We start from the raw sequence: 17,946 nt of genomic DNA, 5'->3' as shown, positions 1-17,946 counted from the left end.
TAGAAAATACTAGACTATTTGTAGCATAATGAAAAAATAGTAAGATTGCCCAAAAGGAGAAACACACACACACACACACACACACACACACAAATTACCTCAAAAAGTGTACATAATTTTTCTCCCCTACAGATTAATATTTAAAGTTGACATTCACTATAGTACAAGATAGTTAAATTTATAGGCCATAGGTTGTTTATCACTGTATTGTGGTCTACTGTGACCTAATGAAAAACAACTCTGATATATTTCAGTTTATTGTTATCAAAGGAGGCTCTGAGATGCACCGGTACTTGAAGAAAAGGAGATTGTACCCAATTCCAGTTTTTGGAGATGATGGCTAAAATGGCTAAATAGACAGATTTGTAATTGATTTTTTTTTTTTTTTTTTAGCAAAATAGCTAATGGAGTTAAAAAGGAGATGCGGGCGGGGGGAGAGAGAGAGAGAGAGAGAGAGAGAGAGAGAGAGAGAGAGAGAGAAAATTACCTAATGTAGCGGCAGGAAGAACACAGTGCAGGATCTCTATGATCCAAGCAGGTGGGGTAAAGGACAGTCCTGGAGTCCTCGGTGGCTTTTTCAGGCTTTTTTTGTTTGTTTTATGTAATTCTTACATCATTTTTCATTTTTGCACAATGTATGCCTTTTCATTTTGAATATAGTCCCCATATTATTTCCACCCTCCTTATTTTGACCCTAATCCCTCCTCTCCTCCCCCCCCAGAGTGTGTCTCTGGTTTATACTTGTTGATTTTGATTTTTTCTTTATTATAATTAGTCTTTTTCCTGGTCCCTTATTTAGGTTTTCTAAATTCTTGCTATGAGTGAGACCATCTGGTATTTTTCTTTTTCTTTCATTGGGATTTTACCAGGTACACAGCAGGGAGGGGTGCCAGGGGGCCGGGAGGCTGGCTAATCTTCACTCTTCCTGGGCAATCCATTATTCTCTCCTTGTCTCTCTCTCTTCTGCTTCTCATTTTCTCTCTCTCTCTCTCTCTCTCTCTCTCTCTCTCTCTCTCTCTCTCTCCCTCTTTGTTCTCTGCTGGTTCTCTTGCTTTGTTCCTCTGGCGTCCTGGTGACGCCGCCCTTATAGACCCATCTCAACCCAGGCGATCCCACGTACCACACCCCACTCCAGGTGCCTGGCACCAGGCATGCAGTCAGGACCGCAGGGATCCATCATCAATCCTAATGGCAGGAGTGCAGAAATGCCTTACAATCATTTACCCTACACCTAACAACCTTACAAATAAATTTTAATTGTACCTTCCTTATTCATATATTAATATAGCTTTTTCATACTAGTAATCCAGGTAGCATTCCCATATGCTTATTTAGACTTAATTCCTAACTATTAAGAAGTAGCAAGATGGTCTTTATAACCCTCTTTAAAAATAAAAAAGCTGTTTGTCTGTTTGAACATAAAAAATAATGCAATTTATTTGTACACTTTAAATAAGGATAATCTAAAAGAAGAAATAAAAAAAATCAGGTCCATATCAATAGTCAGTATTTTATTTGACATTTTTTTTTTGCAAAATTAGGATTGTGTTTTTGTAATATGCTTCATCATGTCAAAATGTGTCTTGAGTTTTTTTTTTTTTATATTCTTCAAGTCTTCCCCCCAAAGTATTATGAATTTTAGATAAATTTAATCTATTTCATAACTTGCCGTATTTGTTTAGCCAATTCCTTGCATTTGACATTTAGGTCAATGTACTTTTCTCATTTCTTTTTTAAGTATCATTCTTTAATTTACTTAACAGATTATTGTTGAGTAATCTCTAACTGCTAAGTAATCTCAGCACATGCCATATGACTGGAAAAAGAGAAGTAAATTTCTCCTTTTATTGACCTTGGATTTTATTAAGATGACTGTAGTGGCGGGAAGGGCACAGTGCAGGATTCTATGATGGAGCAGACGGGATGAAGGAGGCGTCCTGGACCCCTTGGTGGCTTTTTTTCTGGCTTTTATTGGGTTTACCATGTACATGACAGGCAGGGGTGCTAGAGGGCCAGGAGGCTGGCAGGCCTCCTCAGCCCCCAGCAAGTGTTCACTCTTACTGGGCTCTCTGGCTTTCTTCTGGTATCTCTTTCCCTCGGGTGTCCCTTTCGCTCTTTCTTTCTCTCTTGCTCTCTTCTGTTCCGCTGGCATCCCCATGACACCGCCCTTATGAGCACAGTCTCTCAGTCCAGGGGAATCCAAATCTTATGCCCACACCTTACTCCAGGTGCCTGCCATCAGGCATGTATTCAGGATCACAGGGATCCACCATCATCAATCCTAATGGCAGAGGGCAAAAAAGCCTGATACTTTTTTTACCTTACCCTACAGTGACACAGACAAAAGATATTTAAATATATAGGGAAAAAAAAATAGCAAACTTTCATGAAACTACAAAATTACTTCCTTTCATTTAAATTCTGAGTTTTGGAATTCTAGGTGGAAACTATTTTAATACACTAAAGATGTTAGGATTATGTGCCGAAATTGCCTCCTAGAAGAACCATACAAATTTAGATTGTTATTTTGATTATCTGGAAATGCCCATGTATTTGCACTCTCCAGATTAAGATTAAAGAACATTCTATTTTTTTTTTCCTAAATGAGATTTCCTATCAGTTTATTCATTCCTTAAGGATTTTTTTTTAATTTTTTACATAATGAGGTCTGGAGATAAAATTTAAACATTGAATAAAATATAAATCTACTCTCTGATATCCTACTACTGAGAGTTCAAAAGCAATATTTTATGCTTTGTGGATGTACATTTGACATACAGAATTGTCCATCAAACATTGTCTTTCCCAAAGAAAATTTTCATATAGAATAAAAACAGAGGAATGAACATAAGACTCAGCATTGAACAGATTAGATTTCTGCATATAGATCAGTGTTTGGAGGATGATTGAGTTGACAAGGAGATCAGTTTCAGATAATTTGGGCTGGGGAATAGTTCCACAGGGACATCTATAACTTTGTCATCTACCACCATGAGGGAATGTTAGGGGGAAAGGATGTCCTGAGCAGACTCCATACAGGCTTTGTGGACTCCACCCCAATCCATCAAAACACTGGGAAAGGCAAATCCCATGATCGCCAAAGGGAAGGTTGCGAGGACCCGGGGGTGGAGTTAAGCAGCTAGATTCTTGGTCTGAGTATTTAGCTGGCCATGTGGCTGGGGGTCACCCTCTTGGCCATGCGATGTGCTCTGTTTTTCACCAGCTCAGTGGTGATTGGGATTCCAGGTCAGCAGAATGGGTGGGATGCATTTATGAATTTATCTCCCTCTTTTTTTCCCCTGAATTACTCATTTCCCCATTTCCCCTTCCCTTGTAAAGAAACCTTTTATCAAACATTTGTGTATGTCTGCAGTTTAGCATTAATAAGTCCCCTTTAAGCGCGCGGGTGAGGACCCACAGTCAGGCAATCTGTCTTATATCGGGGTTGCTCTGTAGCAGTAACAGACCTATGCAAGTGTACATGTTGTACACTTTTTCTCCACAAAAAAATTACATCGATAAGGTAAATTTAAATGTCTAATATAATGATCTGGAACATAGTGTATCTGGCCAAAGGACCACAAATAAGGAACACCTTCATCTTCTGATTCATTGAATATGAAGCTACACCTGTAATGATAAACATGAAACAATAGTTATCCAACTACATAGCTTACAGTGACATAAACATAATGTAAAAATATAGGGGCAAAAACAATAGCAAACTTCATGTAACTTCAAAATTACCTCCTTTCATTTAAATTCTGTTTTGAAATCCTGAGTGGAAAATAATTTTATATAGTCAAGATGTTAGGATTATATGTCAAAATTACCTCCTGAAAGAGCCTTGCAAACTTAAACTGTTATTCTGATTATGTGGTATGTGTATGTGACACAAACATGATATGACACCTACATGACATCTCAACAATTGTTCCAAGTGCTCTATATACAAATCAATCTGTACAAATTGCTAGGAATCACAATTGTATGGGGCATATAAAAATAAAAAAAGAATTTAAGAAATGAAGTATATATATATATATATATATATATAATAAAAAAAAAGAACTTGGGTACAGGCCGGAGGCGCGGGAGGGTGAGATGATACATCAGAGACAAATAGGGGAACAGAACAAGCACTGCTGAGGGGAGCAGCGGGCAAGACAGGAGAGGTCTGCGGCACCATGTAGGTATCTCTCTGGCCTCTGGGAATAGAACCTGCACTGCAGAGGCTGCGGACAGCTTCACAGCACTGTGCTCAACCTGCTGTGCCTCCGGGGAGACCCATTCAGAATGATTTTTAAAATGGACAGTCACCACAAACATTGGAAAATTTATAAAGAATGCATTATACTTTATTATTAACTAGCTATCTTAACACAGCTCTTTGGTAATTTGCCTTCATATTTTGGGGTACTATGCATTTTTTTCCTATTTCAGTGTTAATATGAAAAGGAAGTGTAGTTTTTGTTTATTTATTTGTTTTTTTGTTGTTGTTTGTTTTTGTCTTTACCTATCTAGGCACCTATGTCAACACCTTCTTAGAGGATACCCAACAACTTTGCTCAGGTCAAATTCCCTGTGTGGGATGGATCTTATCCCACAGCTGGATACAGGGGTTTAATTCTAATGACCAGATTCTTCCTAGTGAGAGAAAGGCAGGACCTATCTGCATTGTGTGAAAAACAAGGAAGACAAATTACATTAATCTATCTTACATGAAGAAATGCAGAGTAGGAAGAAATGGAATATTTGATTTCTTTCAAATTAGCTGAATTTTACATTTTTCACCAAATCACTTTCTAATACCACTTGCCTAGCAAACCCTGCTAAAGTAGGTATCTGCAAACCAAATATCAATTCAGCTCTTTCAGAACCAGTATTAGGTTGAGCAAGAAGTGTTTTTGTTTCTTTCTTTTTTTTTCTTTTTTTTAGTTTATAGGTTTGTTTGATTTTATATGAAACTACAAAAACACATTTTCCAACGTGGTTGTCTATGCTATTTTAGGTGCATTTATGTGCAAGGTTGAGAATTCCAGGTCTATTATATATTATTATGAGTTTAATTTGCATGATGACTGATGTTGAACTTCTTTTCATGTTTATTGGCAATTTTTTTTTTCTTTCTGAAAAGTGTTAGAATCTCTGGCCAGTTTTTCATTACAAAATAATTGAAGCTTTTTTTAAGATTTGTTTTTATTTATATAGGAACTAGGGTATAGGACAGAATTATTTGTAACCCTCTATTGAACTTAATTTCCTTCAGTTTTATTTTGTGTTTTTATGTAATCTTTGTAGATATCATATTTTGGATTTCTGTTTACAGGCAAAATATTTTGGATTTATGTTTTGTCTTGCAAATTTACTGTCATATACAACCTTTTTTAAATTTTATCTATTTTTGCATAGACAAATTGGGTTCTGAGGTATAGGGGTGAGAGGATTCATTAGAAACAGAGTGGGGAGCAGAACAGGTAGACTGACTGAAATACACTGCTGAGGGGTGCAGTGGCATGAAAGGAGAGGTCTGCTGTGCCATGTGGGTTAGCTCCCTGATCAGGGATAGAACATAAGTGGTAGAGGTGATAACACTGAGACTTATCCCCTAGGCCACAAGGGAGACCTCCTAATATCTTAAAATTTAACATTCTGAAACCTTATGTTACCTTTTTTTAACTATGTTTGTTTGTTTTTTAATCGATTTACTGTTGGTTTCATCATTATTTGCATTTTGGGACTATAGGACCCATGTACTTGTGGGTCATCTATCTTTGGAGAGTTGTTTATTTAGTGTTTTGGCCATTTTGTCCCATTGGTTATTTACTTTCTTTGTATTTAGTTGTATGAGTTTTGGTACATCATAGATATCAGACCCTTGTCATATGTATGGTGAGGAAAGATCTTTTCCTATTCAGTAGCACATAATAACCTCATTAAATGATTTTATAATTTGAGATCCAATATAATAATTGATGGTAAAGAAATACAAACATTACTAAGAATTTATCAAATTTGATTTCAGGAATAAAACTTATATTGGACTACAGAATATCAGTATATTTTATATTTATATAAGTCAGTTATAAAGGTTTATAAAGGTTTATCATTGTATTTTTTGATTTATAAATATAAATTGATACAAACATATAGGGAAGGTAGATCTTTAAATCTCAGGAATGGAAAATAATTAATGACAAAAAGAGAGATTAATTTTTTTCATTTCAGATATAAATGATGATGAAGTTGTACTGTGCTAAATTATTTCAGAATGTCTTTTTTTCCACTAAAACATATTTTATTGATATATGCATACATATCATGTTTAGTTTTCAATTATGATTGTTATATACATTATATTTAACCTGTTTTCTATTTAATAGAAATATGTAAAATTATTAATAATGCTATTGTGTATGTGTAAAATGAATTTTATTATTGAAATATGGTTTAATGGTTGCACTAGTAGAAAAATGAGAAAGGAGAAGAAAAGTTACTTAGAATCATTGCTAATAGTCATTCATGGACTAACCAATAGTAATACCAATAGTAATACTACAAACCAATGCATTACTATAAATACTCTTTATATAACAATGATTGAAAACTCATTCTGGGACCCCACCTGCCTTCCAAACTAGTGAATTTATTCTCCCTGGATGCTTCTGCATGAATATCTAATGACAGCTAAAAGTTAATTTAACATGCTCCCCATACTCCAAATGCACACCTCAGCTAACAGTCTCTGAAGTCTCTTTCTCTGAAGTCTCTTTCTCTCAGACCTTTATTTGAAATATGAGAAAAAAACATATTCCGAAATGCCATCAACCCCCATGTCTTACCTGTATTTATTCTTCTCCTTTCTCACTTATTTCTCTAACCTAACTCTTGCCTCTATTAGCTTCAACTTTGAAAGCAAAATTCAGTATACACAACAACAAGGCAGTATTAGCTCTTTACCAGCCACATCCTTCAGTCCACTACCTTTCTGCTCTTTTCTGCTACCAGATCATGAGCTCTAATTCCGCTAATTTATTCAATTCTGCTATGTTGTTTTGTCACACAGCAGTCTCATGTTCTCTAAACTTGTTGCCTAACACCCCAAATACCTTAAATGGTTTACAATTTCACTTCATGTCTTTCTTCCATAGTCACCTTTTAAAAAATTATTTTATTTGTTTATGCATACAAAAACTGGGGTGTAGGCCAGAGGTATGGGTAGTGAGAAGATTCACCAGAGACAGAGTGGGGAGCAGAACAAGCAGATCTACTGAGGTACGCTGCTGAGGGGAGCAGCAGGCAAGACAGGAGAGGTCTGCTGCACCATTTGGGTAAGCTTCCTGGCCAGGGGATCTAACTCATGCAGCTATAGCTTAATAGTGCTGAGACTTTAACCTCTGCACCATCAGGGAAGTCCCATGGTCACCTTCTTAAGGAGTGCTTTTCAAGTCATTCTGCAAGGGAAGTACTCCCTGAGGTTAACACAACCAAAATATTTTACCAGATGTTATAACCATCTGACATGTTCTGATTAAGCATTTTCTTGTTTGCTCTGTAATTTGTTTCATCTCCACTTGAAACAAATCTCTGTGGTCATGGATCTCATCTGATTAACACAGGAATATTCCTGCACTAGAACAATGCCTGACATACAACAGGCACATTGTATGTATTTGATTGAAGATCAAAAGAATACGTACTACTGGTTTTGGTGTAGATCAACGATAAATGGCTTTCTGAAATACCAGTGAGTCTATGCAATCTTGAACTCTTATAAAAATTGTTTTCACAGTTGACAGTTATTTGTGTTTGCTAAAAAATAAAAATAGAGAAAAAGATAGCAATTAATGGAACTGATCAATAAATAGCAACCTGCTTTACCTTGAGTTCTTTAGAAATAATTCAGAAGTGAGGTCAAAGATTATATCATCAATATTCATGAGTGCTATTAAGCAATGATCATTGTGGTAAATGTTATCTAGATAGTAAACCTCTCATAAAATGTGCTGAATTAATTCTGCACATTTTTGTCAGATAAATAGACTGTTTTGGATATGAATACAGCTTTTATATCTCCCCAGACATAGTACCAAGACAAGATCTAAGGGTGTATAAACAGAAATGCAAGTTTAGGTGACACACTAATTCCCTCTAAATATCATGTTGTTCACATCCACAATTCCACTACTTCATGGACTTGTGGCTTTTATTATTTGAGGGATTAAGAGAAGCTTGGGTGGGTTGCTGCAAAGAGATATAAGAAAATTAAAGAATTATGACATAGCATCTAGGAGGAAAGACAATATAGCATCTAGGAAGAATTGATAAAAATAATTTGTATCATTTGATTTTATAAAGAGAAAATAAGAGATGACTTATAATTGTCCTCAAGGATAGAAAAATAACTTCAATAAGTGGTGACCACCTGTTTTTAATCACATCTAAATAATGATTACGAAAAAAAGTACTTGCAAGTTTTGTCCTTTTGTTTCTTTACCTTTTGTTTAGTTTCTCAATATTCCACATGAAAGTAAAACTATCCAGTATTTATTTTTCCTTCTCACTTATTTCACTTAGCATAAACTTGCAGCTGACCATAGATCTGAGGTATATAGCAGGGTAGGGGCATGGACAGGGGCCCAAACAGGGAAGGGAAGAGCATAAGGTGTCACTGTAGTGACAGATCAGGGTGTTATGGTTGTGGGAGAACTATGGGGACTACCATGGTGGCCTAGGTGTTAAGTCTCAGCACCATCAACATAAGGTCCCACAGTACAGCATGAGTTCAATTCCAAGCCATAGAGCTAACCCACAAATAGCATAGTAGACCTCTCTTGTCTCACCTGCTGCTCCCCTCAGCAGTGTATTTCAGTACATCTGCCTGTTCTGCTCCTCAGTCTCTGGTGAATCTTCTCACCACCCCCCACCTACATCCCAGTTCTTTTACACAAAAATGAAATCTTTTTTTTTTTTTGAAAGATTTATTTATACAAGCACTGGGTACAGTCAGAAGCACGGGAGGGTGAGAGAATCCACCAGAGCCAGAGAGGGGAGCAGAACAGGCAGACTGATGAAGTACACTGATGAGGGGAGCAGCAGGTGTGGCAGGAGAGGTCTGCACACCATGTAGCACACTTTCCGGTGGCAGGGGATTGAACCAGTGCTGCAGAGGCTGTGGGCATCTTCACAGCATGGCGCTCAACCAGGGAGACCCCCCAAAAATCTTTAAAAAAAAGGTCCTAGAATGTTGTAAACAATATTTGCATACCAATATTAAAGACTGAGAATATAATTTTATTTTTGGGAAATATTTAAAGGTGGGATTTTTTTAATCCTGAAGGCAGGACCAAATTACCTATCACAAAACAGACTATGTATGACCCTTTGATGTCTATGTATATTATAACAGGTAATAACTCCCTGTCTTTGGAAAGTTTTTCTCTGCAAAACCATATATTCCGCCAATTTCTAAACATGTATTTGAGTCTTATTATAGGATGACATAGTTTTCCTCAGAGAGATTGAATACTAAAATTGAAATTAAAACCTGGAAGATGAATCCTGCAACTATTAATTAAAACAGTGACTTTCAGTAGGCAGTTTTGAAAGTCTTCTAATAATATTATAGGAAATTAATCTTATTGTTTTGTGTGTTTCTTGCATGCTCATTTACTTTTCAGGTTCTTATAATGCTTATTTATAATAGTAAAATTTATATTTGTCTCAATTATAAGGGCATAGGGAAATTCTGACATCAATCAAAATAATAATGAAAAATGGTTCAAGAATATTAAATGAGAAATCAGGAATACAAATGAAATACAAAAACTAAAAAAAAAAATATATATATATATATAATTATCTTGTGTATTTGTCATCCACTCTTTTAAAATATTGTATAAAAAGACATTTTTCCCTTTGAAAGTATGCAGAATTTTTTCACCTGGGTCAGTTATCTTTATTGAAACTGCTTTTTCTTCTTTAAAGCAGAGAATTGTTTCTTTAAGTTCTTTGGAAATCTAAATCTAACACAGACTTAGGCAGTGAAGAAGCATTAGCCAAGCTGTATAGATAGACTTAAAGAAGAAGATCATTAACAACACTATAATGAGGGACACTTTGGAAAGTTAAGAAGTTGGTTGGGATCAATATAACCCCAGCATAAAATTAAAAAAAAAAACAAACATGGAAATGACAACCTTAGTTTTGTTCCATTGTATAAGTTAATGTAAATTCCAGTGCCATAGGGATGTTATTAGGAAGAATTTTGTCCTATTAACCATCGACTTTGTCAGGATCACAGTTGTCTGGGGAAATTTCCCATATCTACTTTATTCATTCATTCATTTATTTATTTATTTATTTTTAAAGATTTATTTATTTATTTGTACAAGCACTGGGTACTGTCAGAAGTGCGGGAGGGTGAGAGAATTCACCAGAGCCAGAGCGGGAGTGGGAGCAAAACAGGCAGACTGACGAAGTACACTGCTGAGGGGAGCAGCAGGCACAGCAGGAGAGGTCTGCATACCATGTGGGATAGAACCTGGCGGCCAGGGATAGAACCTGCACTACAGAGGCTGTGGGCAGCTTTGCAACCCAGTGCTCAACCGCTGCACCAACAGGGGAGGCCCACATCTACTTTATTTAAATCACTTTCTGTGCCCCCTCTAAATACTGAACCTAAGAATTCTAATCTTAGAATATGCACTCCAGTGCCAATGATCATAAAATCCTGTGGCTGGTGATTGTATTTTAAAGCATTTACCTATAAAATTAAGAATCTTGGGCCTCCATGGTGCCACAAGGGTTAAGTCTTGGCACTATGAAGCTATCCATAGCCACTGCAGCATTAGTCCCATCCCTTGCCAACCCACATGGCTCAGCAAATCTCTCCTGTCTCACCCTCAGCTCCCCTCAGCTGTGTATTTCAGTCTTCCTGCCTGTTCTTCTCCCCACTCTGTCTCTGGTGAATCCTCTCACCCTGCACATCTGCACCCCCACAACCCTGCACCTCTGGCCTATACCCCAGTTCTCATATGCATAAATGAATAAATTAAATAAAAAAAACATGTCATTGGAACAAAAACAGATACACAGACCAATGAAATAGAATTTGTAGCCCAGGATAAAACCTCATCTATGTGGACATTTAAAATCTGACAGAGGTGTGAAGAATATATACTGGAGAAAATAAAAACTTCAATAAAAAAATGTTGGGAAACTGGAAAATTATGTGCAAAGGAATGAAATTAGACCACTATCTCATGCAAAATTTAACTTAAATTGGATAAAAAACTTGGATGTAGGAAGTGAAATCATAAAAAGCACAGAAGAAAACATTGGCAAAACATTTCATCACATAACATTTAGTTGTGTCTTTAGGGATTCTTCCTCAACAACGAGGAAAACAAACAGAACGTAAGCAATTGGAACTACATCAAACTAAAAAGCTTCTGCACAACAAAAGAATTCACAATTAAAATGAAAAGACATTTTACTGAATGGAAGAAAATATTTGTGGGCCTCCCCTGGTGACGCAGGCCGTTGAGCACCGTGCTGTGAAGCTGCCCGCAGCCTCTGCAGCACCGGTTCGATCCCAGCCCGCTGGTGAGGGTCCCACATAGCGAGCAGACCTCTCCTGTTGATCCTGCTGCTCCCCTCAGCAGTGTATTTCTTCAGTCTGCCTGTTCTGTTCCCTGCTCTGTCTCTGGTGAATCCTCTCACTCTCTGGTGAATTTGACCTGTATCCGTTCTTGTGTAAATAAATAAATAAAACTTTTCAAAAAAGAAAAATAAAATATTTGCATACCATATCTAACAAGGGACTCAAATCAAAGACATATAAAAAAAAATCCTGCGACTCGATGAAATCAAAACAACTAGCCCAATCAAAACTGGCTGAAAAACTAAACAGACACTTTTCCAAAGAAGACATACAGACTGTACACAGGCACATGGGAATATGTTCACCATCACTTATCATTAGGGAAATGTAAATCCAAACAATGATGAGATACCGCCTCACACTTTGAGAATGACTGAAGAAAAAAAAAAAATACAGAAGTGACAAGTCCTGGAAAATATGGAGAAAAAGGACCCTGTTGGTGGGTGTGTAGACAGCTCCTGCACTTATAGACAACAGTATGGATGTTTTTCAAAAGATCAAAAATATATCTGCCATATGACAAAGCAGTTCCACTCCTAAATCTTTATGCAAAGAATAGGAAAAATCTAATCTCATTGGAAACACGCACCCCCATGCATTCCCTGAGATTCTTTATGGGAAGGAGAGCATTGGGCTATTAGTTAGCAGAAAATGTCCTGGAGACTTGGAAAAAATATCAAAAACCACAGGTTACATCTGAAGTAGAAGTCTTAAATGGAGAAAATCCACAACAGTAGTGTGTAAGATATGTTTCGCTACTATTTTATTGTGATCATTAAATGATGATTTTCAATGAATAAAACTTATTTTGGAGGCTGTGGTTTTTCCTGGGACCCAACTTTCCCTGGGACTCTGACAAAAAATGAACAAACTTGTATGGAGGGAAAAAAGAAAGAAAAAAAATTAGGAAATGATACATGCAATTATTTCATTGAATATGAACATTAATAATAGAAATTTCTAACATTCATTACCAGCTACTTAGTATCAGAAGCTATAATAAAATGTATAAAATGTATACATGGTATTTCATCAACACATTCTAATAAATGAAAATGCTAATATGCGAAATGCTAATATGCAACCTGTAGTATTATCCCTTCACTACAGCACATGAATATGAGAAAGAAAAAGAGAGAGGTTATTCATACGTGTGTGTGTTTTTGTGTGTGCGTGACTTTCAAAGGAGATCCTTAGAATATTTGGTATAGAGTCAATTTTCACTAAATCAGAAAACTTGAGCCAACATAACTTTTCCATGTGTTCACTCATCTGTCTTTCTCTAAAGCAGCATAGACAGCCGCTTTTCTATATCAAATGCTCCAGTGGTTTTCTATAGAAAGTACAATTGTCTGAATTCCGTAGCAGGATCACCTAGATTCATTCAGATTGGGGACTGGTGGCTCTTTCATGTGTCTCTGAGTTCATAACTTTCTTCTTTGAATTTCCTCCAAATGATTCATTGCCCCTTATTCTGTTTCACAATGTTTTTCTTTAATTTTTACATATTTGTCTCTCTCACCACATTTTGAAGTATTTTATGTGAATCAGTTTTGAGAAATGCTTCAGAAATAACAATCACAATGACTGCAATGTGAGATTTTGAAATTATAATTGCACAGTTTATTAGACAGCTGTCTATATCTCAAGGCTTGCAACAGATATGCAAAATTGAGTTCTTGAGAGTGAAGGAGTTAAGTTTTTTACAAGAAAACAAAAACTGTCTGTAAAAGTCCTTTTAAAGTTCAACGGCGGGTCTCCCTATTGGCACAAGGGGTTAAGACGCAATCTATAAGCCACCCACAGTCACTGCAATCAAGAGTTCGATCCCTGGCCAGGAAGCTGGCCCACATGGCGCAGCAGACCTCTCCTGAATTGCCTACTGCTCCTCTCAGCAGTATATTTCAGTCAATCTGCCTGTTCTGTTCCCCACTCTGTCTCTGGTGAATCCTCTCACCCCCACACCTATGGCCTGTACCCCAGTTCTTGTATACATAAATAAATAAATGTTTAAAAAATAAAACAAAGTTCAATGGCATTATGCAATTTATGATAAGGAAAACTATCAAAGATTTTCTAGTAATGATATTGATCATTTCATAGTATAAATTTATATTACAAGGAAAGTTAAAGCCACTTTAATAAATGATAAACTTGAGGTTTTCTCAAAATTATTATTTTTGTCCCAATGTCATTAATTCAAATAACTAATGGAGAAGTTGAGAAATCTGTAGAATGAATAGAGATTTTAGTGAAAGGTTTGAGGTTATAAATGTCACTACCTATGTAAGGAGCAAAATTCATGACCAGTTCTGCATCCATCTCCTTTCCCAGAGATGGCTTTCAACATTCCCTCTTCTTAGGAATTCTGGAATATATCTCACACTCTTGCTTCAGGCTTCTGCCAATCCCCTCCCCTCTCTCTGCAAAGAACACTTTCCACTTGTAATTCTCTACTCATCATTCAATCACTGTTTAAAATGTACTTGTGAGAAGACAATGTTGACTTCCTGATCAGCTTTGGTGTAAAAATGACTATACTTTTGATAATACTACTTAATCTATGCTAGCACATTTACTTATGTGGTTATTTATTTAATATCAGTCACTGTCACTCTCCCTAGACATTTTAAGATCCAATTACTAAAAGTACTTTAATTTTTTTCTTATCATAGGGCTGTATTTTCATAAACATGATTTCGTTTTTCCATGAAGACAGAACAGGAAAAGCAAAAATAACCATATCTTCTTTTCAGCTTTCTAACCATCTAGTAGCAGCATGTGCCAAAGCTAATTTCTACAGCACTTAAAGTAACTGCTTTTCTATAATTCACCGTTAGTAATTTTAAGCATTCAAATAAGAAAAAGACAAATTGGATTTTTTAATTAAATGGTTACTATTTTTAAATACTTGCCAAAATAGAAAATTCCTGCTAACATTTTTGATGTTTAATGATGAAGCCTTTATAATAGCCTATAGAAGAAATAACTAAAGATGTGAGGATTAATTTTTAACAATTTTCAGAACACTGAACATACTATGCAAAGGTTTATAGCATTTAGTGCATGATATTAGCCTATTTATTTAATCCTTAGTTGCTTTTGATTATTTTTAACATCCCTGAAAATGGAATACATATGAATATGTGAGAACACTAGATGAAAACAGGCAAGACCAAGAAATTTCTGTATCAAAATCTTTTTGACTGAATGAAATGCAATTTCATAAATTAGGTAAATGTGATAAAAAAAAAAAAACACCAAAATGCCTGTAGACAACTTAGACACTATATTTTCCCTTTTCTCAGAATATTTTCTTGATGCTTTTTGGGTTAATGAAATCAACTCAATAATATATATATATATATATATATTATATAAGTTATATATATATATATATAACTTACAAATCTCTTAAAATTTTCCAAAACACTAATAAATAAGTACTATTTAATCTTCTTGACAGGGCCCTGTAAAGAAGAGGGTATGTGTATTATCTTTTTGTGCAGTAAGGAAGTAGAGCTCATGTTTAGTGCTTTGGCAGTTATGTTGCTACTAAGAGCTCAAGAGAGAAATCCTAACTTTAATGGAGATGCTTTATATGTTAGTTATGGACTTTGAGGCTGTAAGTTGGAATGTTGTGGCCATTTTTAATGAAGATTTAATGACACCACAGACTGTGATCTTTATGACTGTCAGCTTCACTTTGCATTATTCAACACTAATTCAAGGTATACCATGTTTACAATATGAATTGATGTATGCAAGCCTGTGTAACTCCAGGTTTTCATCAGGACAGTGATCTGTTGGACCAGCGGAAACACTGTTTCACTGTGCAGTCTGAGTCTGGGGAGGATCTATACTTCTCTGTGGAATTAGAATGCGACCTTGCCCAATGGGAAAGAGCCTTCCAAACAGCAACTTTTCTAGAAGTGGAGCGGATACAGGTGAGAGTCTGTGCAATTTTAGGATATGTGATTCCCAAAGATATTTGAATATTCCCATATAATTTAACATAAATTCAAATTAGCATAAAATTTATTTCTCTGAATCTTAACTGCCTTCTCAATTACATTGAATAATTAATCATCATTATTAAATTATATTAACATTAATCCATGTCAAAAATAATTTATTTTTTTCTACAATTTGATCTTTTTTTTAAAGACTTTTATTTATTTATGCATACAAGAACTGGGGTGTAGGCCAAGATGTGGGGGGGTGAGAGAACTTGCCAGAGACAGAGTGGGGAGCAGACCAGATGGATCTATTGAAATACACTGCTAAGGGGAGCTGCAGTGAAACAGGAGAGGTCTGCTGAATCATATGTGGGTTAGCTCCATGGCTCGGATGGAAATCAGGCCACAGTGGGTTGCTATATCTTGATGGTGCTGGGACTTAACCCCTGAGCTACTAGGGAGACCCCAATTTGTTATTTTTAGGCTATTTCCAATCATTCATCAAAAATTTCTTTCTAATTTTAATTAAAATCTCCTGAAATTTAAATCTAAGAATGAAAATGCCCTGATATCAATTAATTGTTTATAAGGCAATTTCCTGTTCTCCAATCACCACCAACTGATAATTTTTCTGAATTGCTGCACTCACTGTATTCTTTGATGGTATAAAGTATTTCCCCCCATCTCTACTCATCGAAAGCACACATGGAATTTGGACGTGTTTTCAAAGGTTATGTCATCATAAAGATTATCCTAATTTCTAGTCCGTTCTATGCACTCATTATCACCACTGCAACAATCCTTTTTAAGTTTATTTATTTTGAACACTATTATCACTTTTTGTTTTAGATCTGCTCACATTCTGTCTTGCATTAAAATGATGTGTGCTTCTCATTCCCTATACTAAGCTACAAAATTACTTGCGATACTTTACTTTTCTATCAACTGAAGTATAGTGTCTTTTGTACATCACAAGTAGTCAATATTTATTGTGTTTTCTTTCTTTTTTGTGAAGTTACATCCCAATCACACTTCAAGAAACTTCAAGGGCTGTTATTCATAAAGTGTTTTGTCTGACATAAGTGACAGTACTTGAAAATAGCAAGTGGGTCAAGAGTGGAAAAAATCAGGGCCTCCCTGGTGGCACAGGCGGTTGAGTGCAGGATGCTGTGAAGCTGTCTGCAGCCTCTGCACAGCAGTTCGATCCTGGCAGGAGATACTCACATAGCACAGCAGACCTCTCCTCTCTCTCCTGCTGCTCCCCTCAGCAGTGTGTTTCGTCAGTCTGCCTGTTCTGTTCCCCGCTCTGTCTCTGGTGAATCTTCTCACCCTCCCACACATCTGGCCTGTATCCCAGTTCTTGTATACAGGAATACATAAATCTTTAAAAAAAAAAAAAAAGAGTGGAGGAAATCAAATAGCCTTGAACATTCCTTAGTGATGATCAAAACTTTAATAAAAAATTCAATAGGTGGATGCAAACATGAAAGCTATCTGTTTATTTACCAATTAAAGTGTACCCCAAAATGAACTAATTAATTCCATTAAATATGTTTTCTAATTTGTTTTATTGAAAAAAATAAATGCAAATGAATAAATTATCAGGATTTTAAATTTCCTATGCTTATTGGGTTTAAATACGTACGTGTGGCTTTTGAACAAGTAACAATGACTTAGCAATCATCATAGTGAAAATGTGACTCTCTAAGTTACTTTTATATGCAGTGTTCTAAAAGTAAATATAAGGATTTGTATTGAAACTTTGTTTGCTATAGGTATTTTTCTCTCTCTCTTTGTATGTAAATTGCAAAGTATTTTTCATCTCTTGACTATTCCACTGAAGTTCACAATTAAAATGTAAATAAAATGTGCTTATAAACATAAAACACATCATCCTGCATATAAACCCCATTTTTATTTCATATTTGTTATTCTTATATTTCATTATCTTTAATTAGTCTTCCTAAAATATTTATATGAATTTATAATGTAGTCTTTTGTTAATTATTAATTTTTGAAGAATCAATAATTTTACACAAATACCAGGCAAGTGGTAAATTTATTTGTGAATTGCTTGTGCCACACAGATGAACACATAGAGGCATTTAATGTCAAGATGTTTCTTGTGTTTTTTTACCTTGATTACTGCATCTGTTGGTATACCTGAAGAGTTATTTTTTAACATATTAAAATTATCAAGAATTTAAGTAATAGCACAAGGCTTAATAATTTACTTTTTTGGTTTAATGAAAATGCAGTGATATTTAGCTACAGAATATGACAAATTCACTCTTTCTCAGTCCTAAAAAATTTATAGCAGTT

General features: G+C 35.6%; 1 protein-coding gene across 1 annotated transcript in view; it reads left to right on the top strand.

Moving 5' to 3' along the window:
* SNTG1 (syntrophin gamma 1) overlaps nucleotides 1-17,946 on the top strand; it is a 270,738-nt gene that overhangs the window by 184,643 nt on the left and 68,149 nt on the right. The window contains exon 14 of the mRNA XM_054691914.1: nucleotides 15,460-15,612. Coding sequence (XP_054547889.1) covers nucleotides 15,460-15,612 — 153 coding nt within the window. The remainder of the gene's footprint in view (nucleotides 1-15,459; nucleotides 15,613-17,946) is intronic.

This window comes from Talpa occidentalis, unplaced genomic scaffold (genome assembly GCF_014898055.3).
Source record: "Talpa occidentalis isolate TD23 unplaced genomic scaffold, MPIMG_talOcc4v2.1, whole genome shotgun sequence".
NCBI lineage: Eukaryota > Metazoa > Chordata > Mammalia > Eulipotyphla > Talpidae > Talpa > Talpa occidentalis.
Note: the sequence above shows the minus strand (reverse complement) of the source record. Positions and strands in the feature narration are given on the sequence as shown.